The sequence below is a fragment of the Cucurbita pepo genome, chromosome LG17, assembly GCF_002806865.2.
Source record: "Cucurbita pepo subsp. pepo cultivar mu-cu-16 chromosome LG17, ASM280686v2, whole genome shotgun sequence".
NCBI classification, from domain to species: Eukaryota; Viridiplantae; Streptophyta; class Magnoliopsida; order Cucurbitales; family Cucurbitaceae; genus Cucurbita; species Cucurbita pepo.
This window is the reverse complement of record NC_036654.1, coordinates 703,672-718,089: the sequence shown is the minus strand read 5'-3', so window position 1 is coordinate 718,089 and position 14,418 is coordinate 703,672. Positions and strand designations below refer to the sequence as shown.

The 14,418-nt window shown below is 36.9% G+C and overlaps 3 protein-coding genes across 3 annotated transcripts; 2 read left to right on the top strand and 1 right to left on the bottom strand.

The window, feature by feature from the left end:
* Window positions 1-884: 884 nt before the first annotated feature.
* On the top strand, window positions 885-3,537 carry LOC111779238 (BI1-like protein). Its single transcript, XM_023659345.1, has 4 exons — window positions 885-1,220; window positions 2,163-2,276; window positions 2,381-2,538; window positions 3,071-3,537. The coding sequence occupies exons 1-4, from the start codon at window positions 965-967 to the stop codon at window positions 3,275-3,277; spliced, it is 735 nt and encodes a 244-aa protein (XP_023515113.1). The 5' UTR covers window positions 885-964; the 3' UTR covers window positions 3,278-3,537.
* A 931-nt stretch (window positions 3,538-4,468) lies between these two features.
* LOC111779315 (calcium-binding protein 39-like) lies at window positions 4,469-8,472 on the bottom strand. Its single transcript, XM_023659439.1, has 10 exons — window positions 8,035-8,472; window positions 7,729-7,893; window positions 7,520-7,638; window positions 7,163-7,237; window positions 6,490-6,583; window positions 6,327-6,386; window positions 5,865-5,999; window positions 5,764-5,811; window positions 4,876-4,978; window positions 4,469-4,771 (listed from the first exon to the last, which is right to left on the bottom strand). The coding sequence occupies exons 1-10, from the start codon at window positions 8,155-8,157 to the stop codon at window positions 4,683-4,685; spliced, it is 1,011 nt and encodes a 336-aa protein (XP_023515207.1). The 5' UTR covers window positions 8,158-8,472; the 3' UTR covers window positions 4,469-4,682.
* A 449-nt stretch (window positions 8,473-8,921) lies between these two features.
* On the top strand, window positions 8,922-14,091 carry LOC111778955 (F-box/LRR-repeat protein 4-like). Its single transcript, XM_023658967.1, is given in 10 exon segments — window positions 8,922-9,038; window positions 9,041-9,095; window positions 9,098-9,375; window positions 10,158-10,397; window positions 11,132-11,538; window positions 11,861-12,046; window positions 12,489-12,681; window positions 12,897-12,973; window positions 13,042-13,192; window positions 13,652-14,091. Coding segments are annotated over 10 exon segments (1,998 nt in total). The 5' UTR covers window positions 8,922-8,924; the 3' UTR covers window positions 13,949-14,091.
* Window positions 14,092-14,418: the final 327 nt, after the last annotated feature.

The window sequence follows — 14,418 nt, the reverse complement described above, 5'->3', positions numbered from 1 at the left end:
TTTTGAACTTTTAAATTTTTCAATAATATTCGTAAAATTAAAAAAAAAAAAAAATACTGTTGTTGAAAATATTGTCATTATTGGTATCGTGTTTTCAAAATACTCATGAACTTATTGTTAATGTTATTTTTGAAAATTTATGGGTATTTTTTAAACAAGGTATTAGCGGTAAGAATATTTTTGAATTTTTTTTTAAAAAATTGAAGAGTATTAATTAAATTTTTAGAGTATTTTTGAACCAATATTAGATTTTTTTTAAAGATATTATTGAAACTTTTAAAATATTTTTTTATTAATTTAGTCATAATTTTTAAATACTAGTTTTCTACTTTTGAAACTTTCCCAATTATTAAAATTGGTTAAAAAATATTTGGAAAAAAAATTTAAATAAATAAATAAATATGAACTAAGAATAAATAAATAAATATGAAAGAGAAATGGGCATCAAGTTGACTTTTAGTTACTATTAATGTAATTAAAGACAAAGTCGCCCGGTGTGTGGATTTAATTTATAATTTAAAAATATCATAAATATTTGAAATAATCATATTTTTTTAGTTATTATTTTACCTAATATTATTGAATTTATTAAAACGTTTTATATTTTTTAATAGAGATTATAACGAAAAAAAAATTATTTATAAAAAAAAGTTTCTTTAAAAGGAATAATTTATTAGTAAAAAATTCAAAACTCAAAGATGAGAATTGAAATGAAAAGTCACCGTTAAGTCACGCGTGAAGATCTCGACCGTCAGAACAATACAGCAACACGCAGTTTTTCTTTCTATCCAACGACCAGAAGAAGGCTGTGATGCTCAAGCGTCACAAACTCGTCACTTGATCAAAACTATGACTCAGTCGGCATTCTTATTGGTGATGGTGGTGGCCTCCTAAAAACAACTGTTTTGACAGAAAATTTTCCGCAGAAAATCAGGGAGAGAATTTTCGAGCGCAAAACGAAGAGATGTACGGGTACACGGGCGTGAGTAACAAGGGTGGAGAAGTAGACCTAGAATCAGGGGAGACCTTGTATCCAGGTTTGAGCTATGGCGAAAATCAGCTCCGATGGGGTTTCATCCGTAAGGTGTACGGAATTCTTGCGGCGCAGATCGTTCTCACCACCCTTGTCTCCTCCGTTACCGTTTTATACTCTCCGATCAACGACCTTCTCCGGGGAAATTCTGGTCTTCTTCTGTTCCTCTGCTTCCTTCCCCTAATCTGTAAGTCAATCATTTCGGAATCGCAGTCCAATGGTCGCTGTTTTATATTCGTTAATCGGTTCTGGATTTTCTTTTTATGGTTCTTGTGCGGATAAATTTTATTGTGCATTTTTTTTTTTTTATTTCATGAATTATGTGGATCGGAATTTGGGATGTCGATTAAGGACTCATTGACACGGCTTTTCCTTTTCGGTCTTATGAAATTGGCGTCCTTATTTTTTGTAGATCAACGACAAAAAAAAATTTCTTCAATCATGTACCTGATTGTTCATGTACTCTGAGATTCTTTTATTTGTTCAGAAGAATACTTGTGGATGGAATTAGCTTTTACTTCATTTTGAAGCAAGAGCAACAAATCAAACGTTAATGACGGAAAAAAAAAATCAATTTTCATCCTGAACTTTCAATTTCATCCGATTTCACTTCAAACTTCAAACCTCAAACTTGGACAGCGTTGCAATCTTAATCTACACTAATTCTGGATATTCTTCGGATTTTTTTGGGTTAAATTTGTGAGTGAATCAATGAAAATTGAGTAGAGGGTAAAACATGCAACATGCTTATGAGTTTAGGCTTCAGTTTTTGATGATCATGTTGAAATCACAGGGTGAAAATCAACAAATGACAAGTTTAGGGGTCCTTAAAATTTGATGATCAAATGGATTCCGTTATAGAGTTCTTGCTTCTTTTATGAAATGATTTGAACAGTCTTCCATAAAAATAAATCTTAAATGCTAAAAACAGTTATAAGTTCAAATGTTTATCATGATTCATCATTGATTTCCATTATTTGATATAAGGGTAATTATCTTGTTGAATTCATCACTGACTGGTGGACCATTTCTAAAAAGCTTTCTTATTCTATGAATTACTTCATGTTGATTCTTTCGTTTGAGTTAGCACCATAGTTCAATATCTTCCAATAACTCCAAATCTTTGCAGTATTATGGCCAATGTACATTTACAGGCAGAAGCACCCTCTGAACCTTGTCTTCCTCGGACTTTTTACGGCTACACTTAGCCTCACGGTTGGCGTTAGCTGCGCTAACACTGATGGTTAGTATAAGTACAGTAAATTGTTCAGCCTTGCTGATTAGATGTAAGCATGGTTAATTGTGCTGGTATTGATAAAAAATGTGATTTTGTGATGGTGCTTGCAGGAAGGATTGTGCTTGAAGCACTAATTTTGACCTCAGCTGTTGTTTCTTCCTTAACTGGGTACACATTCTGGGCCTCAAAGAAGGGCAAAGATTTCAGCTATCTTGGACCATTTTTGTTTACTGCCCTAATGATCCTCCTCCTCACTAGCTTCATTCAGGTCATTTACTGCCCCTTCACTACTACTTCATAGTCAACTCAACACTGGTTCTAGTGACTCTACTTCTATATTTTTTACTAGCACCTTGTCAATGCCAGGAGGGGTAGAAATTTTACAATTTAGCTTAGCTTAATCTAGCGGGAAAAGTTGAGAGAACTTTAAAATCTTATGTTCCGTTCGATAACCATATGTTTAGTTTTTGGACTTCGAAAATTAAACTTATAAACACGAGCACTACTCGTGTTTGTTTGTTTTGCTACGTTTTACAAGGGTTTTTAAAGTTCAAGTTGTTTTTTGAATTTGGATAGGATTTCAAATGTTTCGTTTAAAAAGGATGAAAACCTCGGTAAACGAACGACATAATTTTCAAAAACTAAATGGTTATAAAACAGAACTATTTTATATAATAATTTTCTTAACCAATTGTCCTTCCTCCTTCGCTTGGAATTTGTTCTAACAGAACTTCGATTGAATCATTAACAACATTATCTTCATAACTCATAAGTGTATGCTATGTTGTTTCGTATCGTAGGCATTCTTCCCTCTTGGTCCTACTTCCACAGCAGTTTACGGTGGAATTGGTGCGATAATTTTCTCGGGTTACATTATATATGATACGGACAATCTGATCAAGCGTTTTACATATGATGATTACATATGGGCTGCAGTCACTCTGTATCTAGATATCCTGAACTTGTTCCTGACCATTTTGCGGATGCTGAGACAGGGAGACAATTAGGCGGACAAAGTTTTCTGTACCTCACTTCAAGCTTCCATCACTCATATATGTCTGATTGAAATAATTGTTGGTAGAAAAAGAAAAAGAAAGGAAGGTACATAATACTCTGAAGCATTTTCATGTTGGCTTTTAGTTTTTATTGTGACTGAATGAAGTTTGATAAGTTAGTTCAATTTGTCCAGCTAAACTGAGTTATATATATATATATATATATACCTTGTTTGTAAATTAAGCATTTTCATATGATTAATTGTCGTGAAGATTGAGAACTGCCCTTGTGATGTTCGATGGTGTGCTGTAATTGGAAAAAACGATAATTTAGCTCAATTCTTTTGAATTCTTACCCTTGAAATTTCAGCCTTTTTTCATCTCTCTTCTAGTAAGATTTTGCAATCAAAATGATTCCTTAAAAAGAATATTTGATCGGTCTTCTTTAAATACCGACTCTAAAAATTTCTGTTTATTCAAAATTTTGACACATTTGTCGAATTAGAAGCCTTTGAGCGCAATTCTGATCTCAATAAAGCTGCTACTCAGAATCAATTGGCAAGAGGTCAACAAACGATTACAATTCCAATCAGCCCCTCGAGGTCAACAGAATCAATTGACAAGAGGTCTAGAAGAACACTATTTATACCGGAACCAAGAACCAGCTATTCTCAGGTAGAACATATAATGACTATTTATACCGAAACGAATGGTTATCTTGATTCATTAAAAATTGAACAAGTAAGAAAATTTCTCGTTGAGAGCATATAGATTAGAGATTTTCATTTAATTCGAAAAATTGAATCTCACAAGGATTCGCCTTAAATGGGTTGGGCAATCTCCAATTTTTTTTTTCATTAGACAATTATATTTTTCGTCCACAAATTAAGTATAAAAAGTATATAATATTAAAATTTGAATTTTTAAAAATAATAGTAATTGGATCTAAGATGTTTTACCTATTGAAATATAAATTATATTAGAAAATATAAACCTTTAAAAAATCTTTCAAACAAATATATATATATTAAAAAATGAAAAAAAAAAATCATGGAAAAACTCGAACCTCCATGAATTATCGTGAAAATTCCTGTGTTGATCTTGCAAAAATAAATGCGGTTAAAAAGAAAAAAAAACAAAAAACAAAAAACATTTGACTTAGAAGAATGTTGAATGATTAATATTTTAGAGATAACCAAGCAATTTCTGGGCTAAAGAGTGCCTCCACGCAATAATAATTACAGACACCTTCAATTTGCAACAATGTTTCGCAGTACACTGTTAAAGAGAATTATTTATACATTAATAACTTGTACTTCCACAAATAATCAAACATCTCCTGCATTTTAAATGCAAACTCACTCAACAGGAGCCATAGTTTTGGGGGATAAAGGCACGACGTGGGAGAACAATGGCTTCAACCAGTAAGATGTTGCAAGCGTGAAACTCTCTCTATTTCTTTGATAATCAACTCCTTTTCTTCTTCGAACTGTTCGTCTTCGGCACCTGTAAATCGAACGCAACGATGAATTCAACTAGCCTGCCATGTTTCTAGTTCTACAAGCTATTAAGAAGAGAGAATATAATGCTGCCCATCTTAAACTAAGAACCTTTCCCAGGAGAAAGATCGTGAAGCAATTCCAGAAGCTTTTCGTGGTTTTTCGCTACGATAACCTTGATCTCACGTGGCTTATTAGGATTAGCAACAAAAACCTGCAAAATAATAGGACCAAATGATCCACATTATAGTTATCATATACTGTCCCATATAATAAGTCACAAAGGTTTGCATTTGTCTTCGTGTTTTAAATATTTCCATTTGCTCTTAAAATCTAGAGTCGTCATCAAATATCAAGAAATCTCAAACATTCACATCACCATGAGTAAGATTTTTTTTATAGCAAGGTGTAACAGCGGAAGCCCACTATTAGCATATTGTCCTCTTTTCGGACTTCTCCTCTAGGTTTTAAAATGTGTCTACTAGGGGGAGAGGTTTCCACACCCTCATAAGGAATGCTTCTTTCTCTTCTCCAACCGATGTAGGATTTCACAATCCACCCCCCTTGGGGGCCCAACGTTTTCGCTGGCATACTTCTCAATGTCTGGTTTTGATACCATTTGTAATAGTCCAAGCCCACCACTAGCAAAATATTGTACTATTTGCGCTTTCCCTTCAAGATTTTAAAATGCGTCTACTAGGGAGAGGTTGCCACACCCTTAGGAAATTAGTGGGAATGGACCAATGAACATAATGTGGCGAGTGAGACCTTGAGATCCCAAGCATTAACAAAGAAATTCAAAATTCAAACGTCTATTGAAGTTCATGCCATGTTTGGTGCCACTACATACCAACAGAACTTTTTGAACCATTTTAAAGGTGTTGCAGCCGGCAGGTTGCTAAACCAGCAAGATGCAAAGAAAAGGCAACCATGACGGCAATAGATCCTTCAACAAGGTAATGAGTAAGGGAAGTCCAATATAAGAGCAAAATACATCACCTTGAATATGTGGAAAGCAGACAGTTGGATGTTCTTGCTAGAATCCTGCTCGGAAAAGTAAAGAAGATGGAAAAAAGTTGAGAATCCATGGAAAATAATACTAGCAACAACTGATGGACAAATTGGAAAAACACGNAAAGGAGATTAAAAGAGCCGTTCGGAGAACGAACCTTCAATGACTGTCTTCTAGTTACATAATTCGAAGAAGTCAGGAGTTTTTCATATCTGTCAAAGAACTGGAAAATAATCTCTCATGATATGAACAAAAATGGAGTTCTAAAAAATCATATATAAATAGCTATTTGGGATATATTCTATACTTTGATGCCAGACAAGCAGGACTCTAGGCCATATCATAACTGTTGCTATTTTAATTACAACCAGCACTACAAAGATCGAATTGGAAATCTAGTCCTTGGATTTCATTGCTTTTAACTAACATTGGGTTTCAAACAGTTACAAAAGAATGGAGATGAAACAAATGAAAGTATGAGGATCAATACATTCAAAGGAAAGAGATTAAGGGGCTAAAAGTAAAAATTATCCAAAGAAAAGCAGCATACCTCATCATAATGAGCACTCAAAAAGTCGGAAACTATATTTTCGTGTTTGGTAAGCAGGTCCTGCCAGAAATGTACATGTTTCAAGTTTGCACTATGGATATCAAATCGAACGCATTTTGCATTACGTGTAAAGAAAACGTAATACCAGCAACTTATGTCTCACCTTGAATGTAGAAAATGCATCCGATGCGACGTCAAAAATTGGTAACTCCACAAACTTGAAGAACAATTCGAAACTTGCAGCCTCTAATATGTATCTGAGAAATCACTACAAAAGGAAACTGTGAAGAAATGAACCTCTATAAGAGTTTCCCGTCAACCAATGAGAGCCACAATAACAATAACTTGTAATGTTTCGAAAACTACACAGTTAATTCTCTAAAAGATGTCACATGCGTAATCTTCGGTTCAAATCCATAAGGTACTTCATTATAAAATGGGGGCACATGTTCAATAGAGTTATTTTTATATTCCAAGTAAGGTTCACAGTAAAATGGATTTAAGAAACATGAAAATCCAAAAGAAAATCTTGAATGCTGGGGCAACGTAAATACAAACAGGAGAGCTGCTCCTATGAATTAGGTTATGCATTATTAAATGAGTTAATGCCAAAAGTTGAAGGAGAAAAATAGTCAAATATGTAAGCATAAGGTTCCCAGAATGTAGATGCATGCCCAAAATATGAGCAAAAAATATTGTCATCAAAGACCAATCATGGAGCTTCACTGCATTTTAGTATTGCCATTCATACATTCTGAATTAGCATCAACTTTAGCACATTGCCGAAATCTCGACGATCATTGTGAAAGCAAAAAGAGAGAGAGCGTGCTTCTTACTTTGCGAGGGTTGGGAATTTGATGCATTCCCTCAACATATTTCCACAGTTTACGGCAATTTCCTTGTTGTCGTAGCTGCGTGTAACAAGCATCGGATAAGCGTAAGCAGAGTTCAAACGGTAGCATTGCACTTGTACAAAAAGGAAACGGCGAACACATATTGGAAATTATACAAAATGGTATAATTGGTCAAAGAAATAAGGATTATNCGGCGAACACATATTGGCAATTATACAAAATGGTATAATTGGTCAAAGAAATAAGGATTATGTTCGCAACCACGCTAATCCGCAGGTTAATATCATGACTTGACACAGATATGAACTAACTCACAGAAAGTGATGTTCTTAAACTTACCACACAACGAGAAAATCTAGCAACTCAAAATGGTTCTCAATGTAGTTGACACAGCAATAAGTGGAGCCAACCTTTTGTTTCAACAATATGGACCAACAATTCACAAGGTCCTTTCTTGCCTACATTGAAAAACATTTTCAAACTGAAGATTGATTAAGATAAACGTTTTGCCAGGCGATCAACTGTGAGAAATGTAGGAAATAACTTACTTCCCATCCAAGAACAGGCAGCTTGTGAATTAGAAGATCGATGACACACTCATTACATATCTCCTGCGTTAGCTGTGAAACTTGTTCCGCAATGGGCTCAACCTCCGCATCTCCAATAAGCATACATCTCATAGTTATAAAGTTCTTCTCAACTTCTTCCATGGCCTGACGCAAAGGATCATTCGTATATTCAATTAACCTCTAATTCATAGACAAAGCAATTCCATCAAACAATTCTCTTAAACCTAGAATTTCCGAAAGAAAAATTGCTCAAATAGTGAGCGAATTTGAGGAATCGAGACTAACCTTCTCGAGAGCTCTAACTTCGACGACGGTCTTGGTATCCAGGGCCATGAGGCTTTCCTTAATGGATTTGACCACCTCCTGCGGGGTTCTAGGCCTCGACGGCTTGAAGAATGAGAACGACATGATCTTTAGCACAGATCAAGATCCTTCCGTCGTTTTCCTCAACTTTTTCTCAAACGATCCTCTCTGAATCCTTCAGAATTTGCAGAAACACAACGAATCAAAGCAGAAGCACCATTGTTCGGAGACTTTTTCTAAACCTTCCTCTCTGCTGTTTCCGTATTCGATTCTTCAGGTAAAATTCTGACGGAATCTTCACCAAACATTCACATTTTCTTTTCTTTAATCAAATCAACGAAAAAGAAAAACGTTGCTTTAGTGTTCCCGAGTATGGCGTATGCTTACGAAATCAACGATGGAACTGGACGAGGGAAGAACAATCGGCCTGTTTGGTTTAAGGAATTTGATGATCCTATCATGGACAGAACCAAAGCGACGTCGTTTCCCACCATTTTTCAATATTTTCATGTATTATTGGTTTACTTAACGAATAACGATTTTCGTCGTCCTTTATTTTTATTTTTACTTTTATTTTTATTTTTATTTTATTAGCCCCACGTGCTTTTATACTGTAAACAAAAATAAATATTAAACCATTTTTTAAAAAAATAATAAGATTATTTTTTTAATAAAGGGAAAATTAAAAGGTTTGCTTTTATAATTTTTTAATAAAGAAATAAAAAAATTGAATNGGTTTGTTTTTATAATTTAGGCAATAATAAAAATCCCAAATATTTCAAAGAAATAAAAAATTGAATTTTCAATGAGAATTCTATGGGCTGGGATGAAAGGGAAAGTTACTAGGCGAAGACACGTGGACATTGGCTTGCATGGTAGTTATCAACATAGACAAGGGGTATTATGGTAAATCACTCCTTTCCCTCTCCACCGATCCTCCAACTATAAAGGCCTTCCTCCGATTTACCTCCTCGACGTTTGTTTCTGTTTTATCTCTGATGTCAACGAATTTCGCTTTCAAATTTCATCAGCGAAGAGATTGAGAGTTCATACACAATGCGAGGCCATGCTTGGATCAATACCATTCTTCCTGATGAGCTGATCATTGAGATCTTCCGGTGCCTTGACTCCAAGCTGAGTCGCGATGCTTGTTCTCTCGTCTGCAAGCGTTGGCTCAAACTCGAGCGACTCAGCCGAACCACTCTACGAATTGGCGCAACTGGTAGTCCCGAGCTCTTTGTTCAGCTCCTTGCTCGCCGTTTCGTCAATATCAGAAATGTCCACATTGACGAACGCCTGGCGATTTCTCTCCCCCTTCATTCAGTAAGCCATCAATGTTCACTTCGATTGCCTACTTGAAATTCAATTAGGTTTGTGGATGATGCTAATTTTCAGTTTGATGTGTTTAGAAATGGAATTTTGTGTGTTGGTTTGATTTTACGCGTGTATTATGTGTAATTGGAGTATTTGATTCGCTTATCGAGTGTTCTGGAGAGTGAACTGGAATATGACTATATCAAAAAGTATTGTTGGGAAACAGTGGTGTGAATTTAGGTAAGGGGAAAAGGAGAAAGGAAATTGGCAGAGTGGTTTGATGTTACATAGGCGATTGTACGCATTTGATTTAGGTCAACTGTTCTTTTAGACCTGAGGGCTCAGGAAAAAGTCTTATTCAGGGAGGAGAAATTCACTATTAAACTTGTATGAGTAAAGACTTTGAAATATTAATTCCATATAATCAAACCCTAAACTTGAATGAAATTAACTTTGTTTGTTGAGTTACTATCTTCTAGATAGACAGATAGATGTGGCATTTTCTATTTCTCAGGTGCCGATTTTGTTGCAGCAAGGTTTCCACGTGCTGGGTCTGAATGTTCTTATAACTACTAAGTTGTCTGGATTTAGGATATTGTGTTGGTTGAGTTTTGTATGATATATCATTTGTTATTGGGTCATCTTTTAGCTTGATTTTGAGAAGCGGATATTAATTCCACTTCTCGCTCAAGTTTAGGATTTAATTTAATGAAACTAAAGTTTTTAAGGTTCAAATTGAATCAAAGCATCTCAAAGATCTTGTCAGAATTTTACTGGTAATGTCTATGCAGGGAAGAAGACGTCGCAATGAAGTCATGTGCTTGCCATTTAACTCACACCATGCAACTGATAATACTGGGGCTGAAGGTGCGCTGGAGTCTTCTTATCTGTCAGATGCTGGGCTAATTGCTCTCTCCGTAGGTTTTCCAAACCTGGAGAAACTGAGCTTAATTTGGTGCTCTAACATTTCAAGTCAGGGTTTAACATCCCTTGCTGAGAAGTGTAGGTTTTTGAAGTCGCTGGATCTACAGGTAATTCTTTGTTTAGTTTCCTATTTCAAGGAAGAAAATTCCCTAAATCAGTGAAACGTGAATTTTTAATGTTTAGTTTCCTAATTTTGATATGCTACAATACATTTAATGAACCTTTTTTATATTAAAAAAACCCATATAATTGAGAATTATGCCCCTGGTCTGTTACTGTTGCAAATCTACGGCATTCTGTTATTATCTTTTCGAAGCTCATTACCAGTGGTAGGCATGTCATGCACTTTCTTTTTTGTTTTTTACCTTCTTGGTTTCTAATTGTGGGTGTCCATGAAGGGTGACGCCTAACCAATTGGTGACAGAAGGTAGGAAGGTGGCCTAGTGTGGCATGTCCGTCCTTACATGGTGTCATTTAGAATTTTAGATATCCAAATGGGTTTAGAAAAGGCAGATGGCCCAACCTGCATATACATGATCGTCTCTTATTCAAGTACTGCCGTCACAAGTTCTTTTATGTGAATAATGGCTTTACATATTAGCTGAATGTTTTTCTGTGTCTAATTTTTTAACGATATGGGTTTTCTTCACCTGGAATTGCTAGCTGAAGTCTAGCTTGGCTGAACCTGAATTTATTTTAAGACTTCCTATGTCAGGACGCTTCTAAGTTCTATTTATAATAATCATAGTTTCCCCAATGCATTACACCCACGCTTCTTTGTCTGAAGGTTACTATATGTAATGTTCTTTCTGAAAAGTATTTAAGTTCTGATATTTTCTAGGGTTGCTATGTTGGGGACCAAGGTGTTGCTGCAGTTGGGGAATTCTGTAAACAACTTGAAGATGTAAATTTGCGTTTTTGTGAAGGGTTGACTGATACTGGTTTGGTTGAATTAGCACGTGGTTGTGGGAAATCATTGAAAACATTTGGTATTACAGCCTGTGCCAAAATAACGGATGTCTCATTAGAAGCTGTGGGTATGCACTGCAAATATCTGGAGTCTATGTCACTAGATTCGGAAATTATCCACAACAAAGGAGTGCTTTCTGTAGCCCAAGGATGCCCACTTTTGAAAGTCTTGAAGCTACAGTGTACAAATGTCACAGATGAAGCTTTGGTAGCTGTAGGCTCCTTATGTCCTTCACTGGAATTATTGGCTTTATACAGTTTTCAAGAATTTACCGACAAGTAAGATTCTTTTAAATAGAAAATTTTAGAACATTCATTGTTTCTCCCAACACAGAGACCTCATTTTTTGTGATGATATAGCTTTTTTTGAGCAAGCTGCTGCCTAGTTGAAGGCAAAGGAATTACGCTTCTGGGATCGCCCCTTGATTTAAGATGGGGATGATAATACAGCCTCGGCTTCATTGAGCACCGAACATTATGCCTGATATATTCTTGTCAAAATTACGTGTGCATTAATGGATGAGAGGCACTAGCATCCGGAAGAATCTTGATCTCAGCATTATTAATTTGTTTACCCTCCCACATTTTTCTTATGATTTAGGGGACTACGTGCCATTGGAGTAGGCTGCAAGAAGTTAAAAAATCTCACTCTAAGTGATTGCTATTTCCTGAGCGATATAGGCTTGGATGCAGTTGCAGCTGGTTGTAAAGGACTAACACATCTTGAAGTTAACGGCTGCCACAACATTGGATCCTTGGGACTAGAAGCCATCGGAAAATCTTGCCAGTATTGTTTCTTTTCAACTCCTTTTGAAAATCGTTCTTGAGTATTCAAATGGATGTACTGTCTAGATTTATCATCTGCAATACATGCATTACCCTCCTTGCTGTGGGGTCTATTATGGAGTTATTATGATAAGTGTTTGATTGGTGCATTACGGGGGTACTTACCCCCCCCCCCCCCCCCCCCCCCCCCCCCCCCCCCCCCCCCCCCCCCCCCCCCCCCCCCCCCCCCCCCCCCCCCCCCCCCCCCCCCCCCCCCCCCCCCCCCCCCCCCCCCCCCCCCCCCCCCCCCCCCCCCCCCCCCCCCCCCCCCCCCCCCCCCCCCCCCCCCCCCCCCCCCCCCCCCCCCCCCCCCCCCCCCCCCCCCCCCCCCNACCCCCCCACCCCCCCCGATGATTAACTGATTTTTATTGATTGAATCTCTCTTCGCTGCTTCCTTTTTTCAGCCAGCTAACTGAATTGGCTTTGCTGTACTGCCAAAAGATTGTTAACTCTGGTCTTCTTGGAATTGGTCAAAGTTGCAAGTTCTTACAAGCACTCCACTTGGTAGATTGCTCGAGAATTGGAGATGAAGCGATATGTGGCATAGCAAAAGGATGCAGAAATTTGAAGAAACTCCATATTCGTCGATGTTATGAGGTCTCTCTCTCTCTACTCCAGCATTTTAAGAAAAATATATCCATATTAGTCTGATTGATATTCTATTTATGTCTTAATTAAGAATATTATTTGTGAGAAAGCATTTCCCTCGCTTAGTAAAACAAGTTGGATCCGTTGGGCTTTATTCATTCTGCACTATGTATTGACTCTCTAGTGGGAAGGAATTGTTAATGAAGTGTTTTCTTTTAAGCTAGATTGGGGATGCAGGAATTGTAGCTATTGGCGAGAATTGCAAATTCCTCACAGATTTGAGCCTCAGATTTTGTGACAGGTACATTCTTATCCTCCCCCTGTTTGGTTTTTTTTCTTTCCCTCAAACCTTATGATTTTAATTTCTAGGGTTGGTGATGAGGGGCTGATTGCCATTGGCAAGGGTTGTTCCCTTCAGCAGCTGAATGTTAGTGGGTGCCATCGCATCGGTGATGCGGGACTTGTAGCCATTGCTAGAGGTTGTCCTCAATTGAGTTACTTGGACGTGAGCGTTCTCGAGGTATGTCCCTCCCTCTCTCTCTCAAGGTAGGAGTGAAAAATAACATTTTAGACGATGTTCACGAAATAATGCAATCGTGTACAACATTAATCTCTCCTTTTGCACGCACTAGTTTCATTAAGATGGGTTGTATGGAAAGAACTTTGTCCTCCAAATGCTCACACTTTTCTTGCAAGAAAAATTCCTCAGATGCTCGAATTATAACACATTTCTCTTTTAGCGAAAAATTTAGGAAGTGGGCGAGCACATCGACAACCTTACACCTGTTTTATAGGTTGTACAACTGTGTTATTGAGTTCTAAAGTAATCGAGCCATTGTATATTGTTCGATCCCTATACCATCTGCTAGTTTGGTTATATTGTTTGTTGGTCGATCTGCCCGAAAAATACCCCACTCATAATCTCTATTAATACATACATGTTTTGAATTTCGAGCTCATATTTTATACTTGTGGACAGAACTTGGGGGATATGGCAATGGCCGAGTTAGGGGAAGGCTGCCCTTTGCTTAAGGACATAGTACTGTCTCACTGTCACCAGATAACCGATGCTGGTTTAATGCATTTAGTGAAGAGATGCACCATGCTTGAATCCTGTCAAATGGTCTATTGTCCTGGCATCACCGCAGCTGGCGTCGCCACTGTCGTTTCCAGCTGCCCAAGCGTAAAGAAAATTCTGGTCGAGAAATGGAAGGTGAGCGAGCGAACAAAAAGACGTGCAGGCTCGGTTATTTCCTACCTTTGCGTCGACCTCTAGTTTGCATTTTCGAGTTGTGTTTGTCATAGTAAGGTCACGTTACACGATATCTTATTCTGGTGAATCAATCTGAATCTGTTATGGTTTCACTTCTCAGTTGCATAAGCAGTTTCGAGTTGAATCTTTTGTTGAAATTGTATTATNTTGTGTTTGTCATAGTAAGGTCACGTTACACGATATCTTATTCCGGTGAATCAATCTGAATCTGTTATGGTTTCACTTTTCAGTTGCATAAGCAGTTTCAAGTTGAATCTTTTGTTGAAATTGTATTACGTTGTAATAAATGACTTGATGTTCCTCATTATTTATGTTGTAGTCCCTATTTATGTTTTAATGGAACGTATTAATTTAAAAGTTAATTCATATTTTATTCAGAGAAAATTACTGTGTTTTTCACTGTAATTAAAATATATTAATGGCCAACTAAGACCAATTTACTGTTTTGTTCTAAAATAATGGTAAAATGGTTA

Excerpts from the sequence above, each read along its gene's own strand:
- LOC111779238 (XM_023659345.1), top strand. The coding sequence starts at position 965 with ATGTACGGGTACACGGGCGTGAGTAACAAGGGTGGAGAAGTAGACCTA. Across the intron at positions 1,221-2,162 it reads CTGCTTCCTTCCCCTAATCT|TATTATGGCCAATGTACATT; the intron begins GTAAGTCAATCA and ends AAATCTTTGCAG. Across the intron at positions 2,277-2,380 it reads TAGCTGCGCTAACACTGATG|GAAGGATTGTGCTTGAAGCA; the intron begins GTTAGTATAAGT and ends TGGTGCTTGCAG.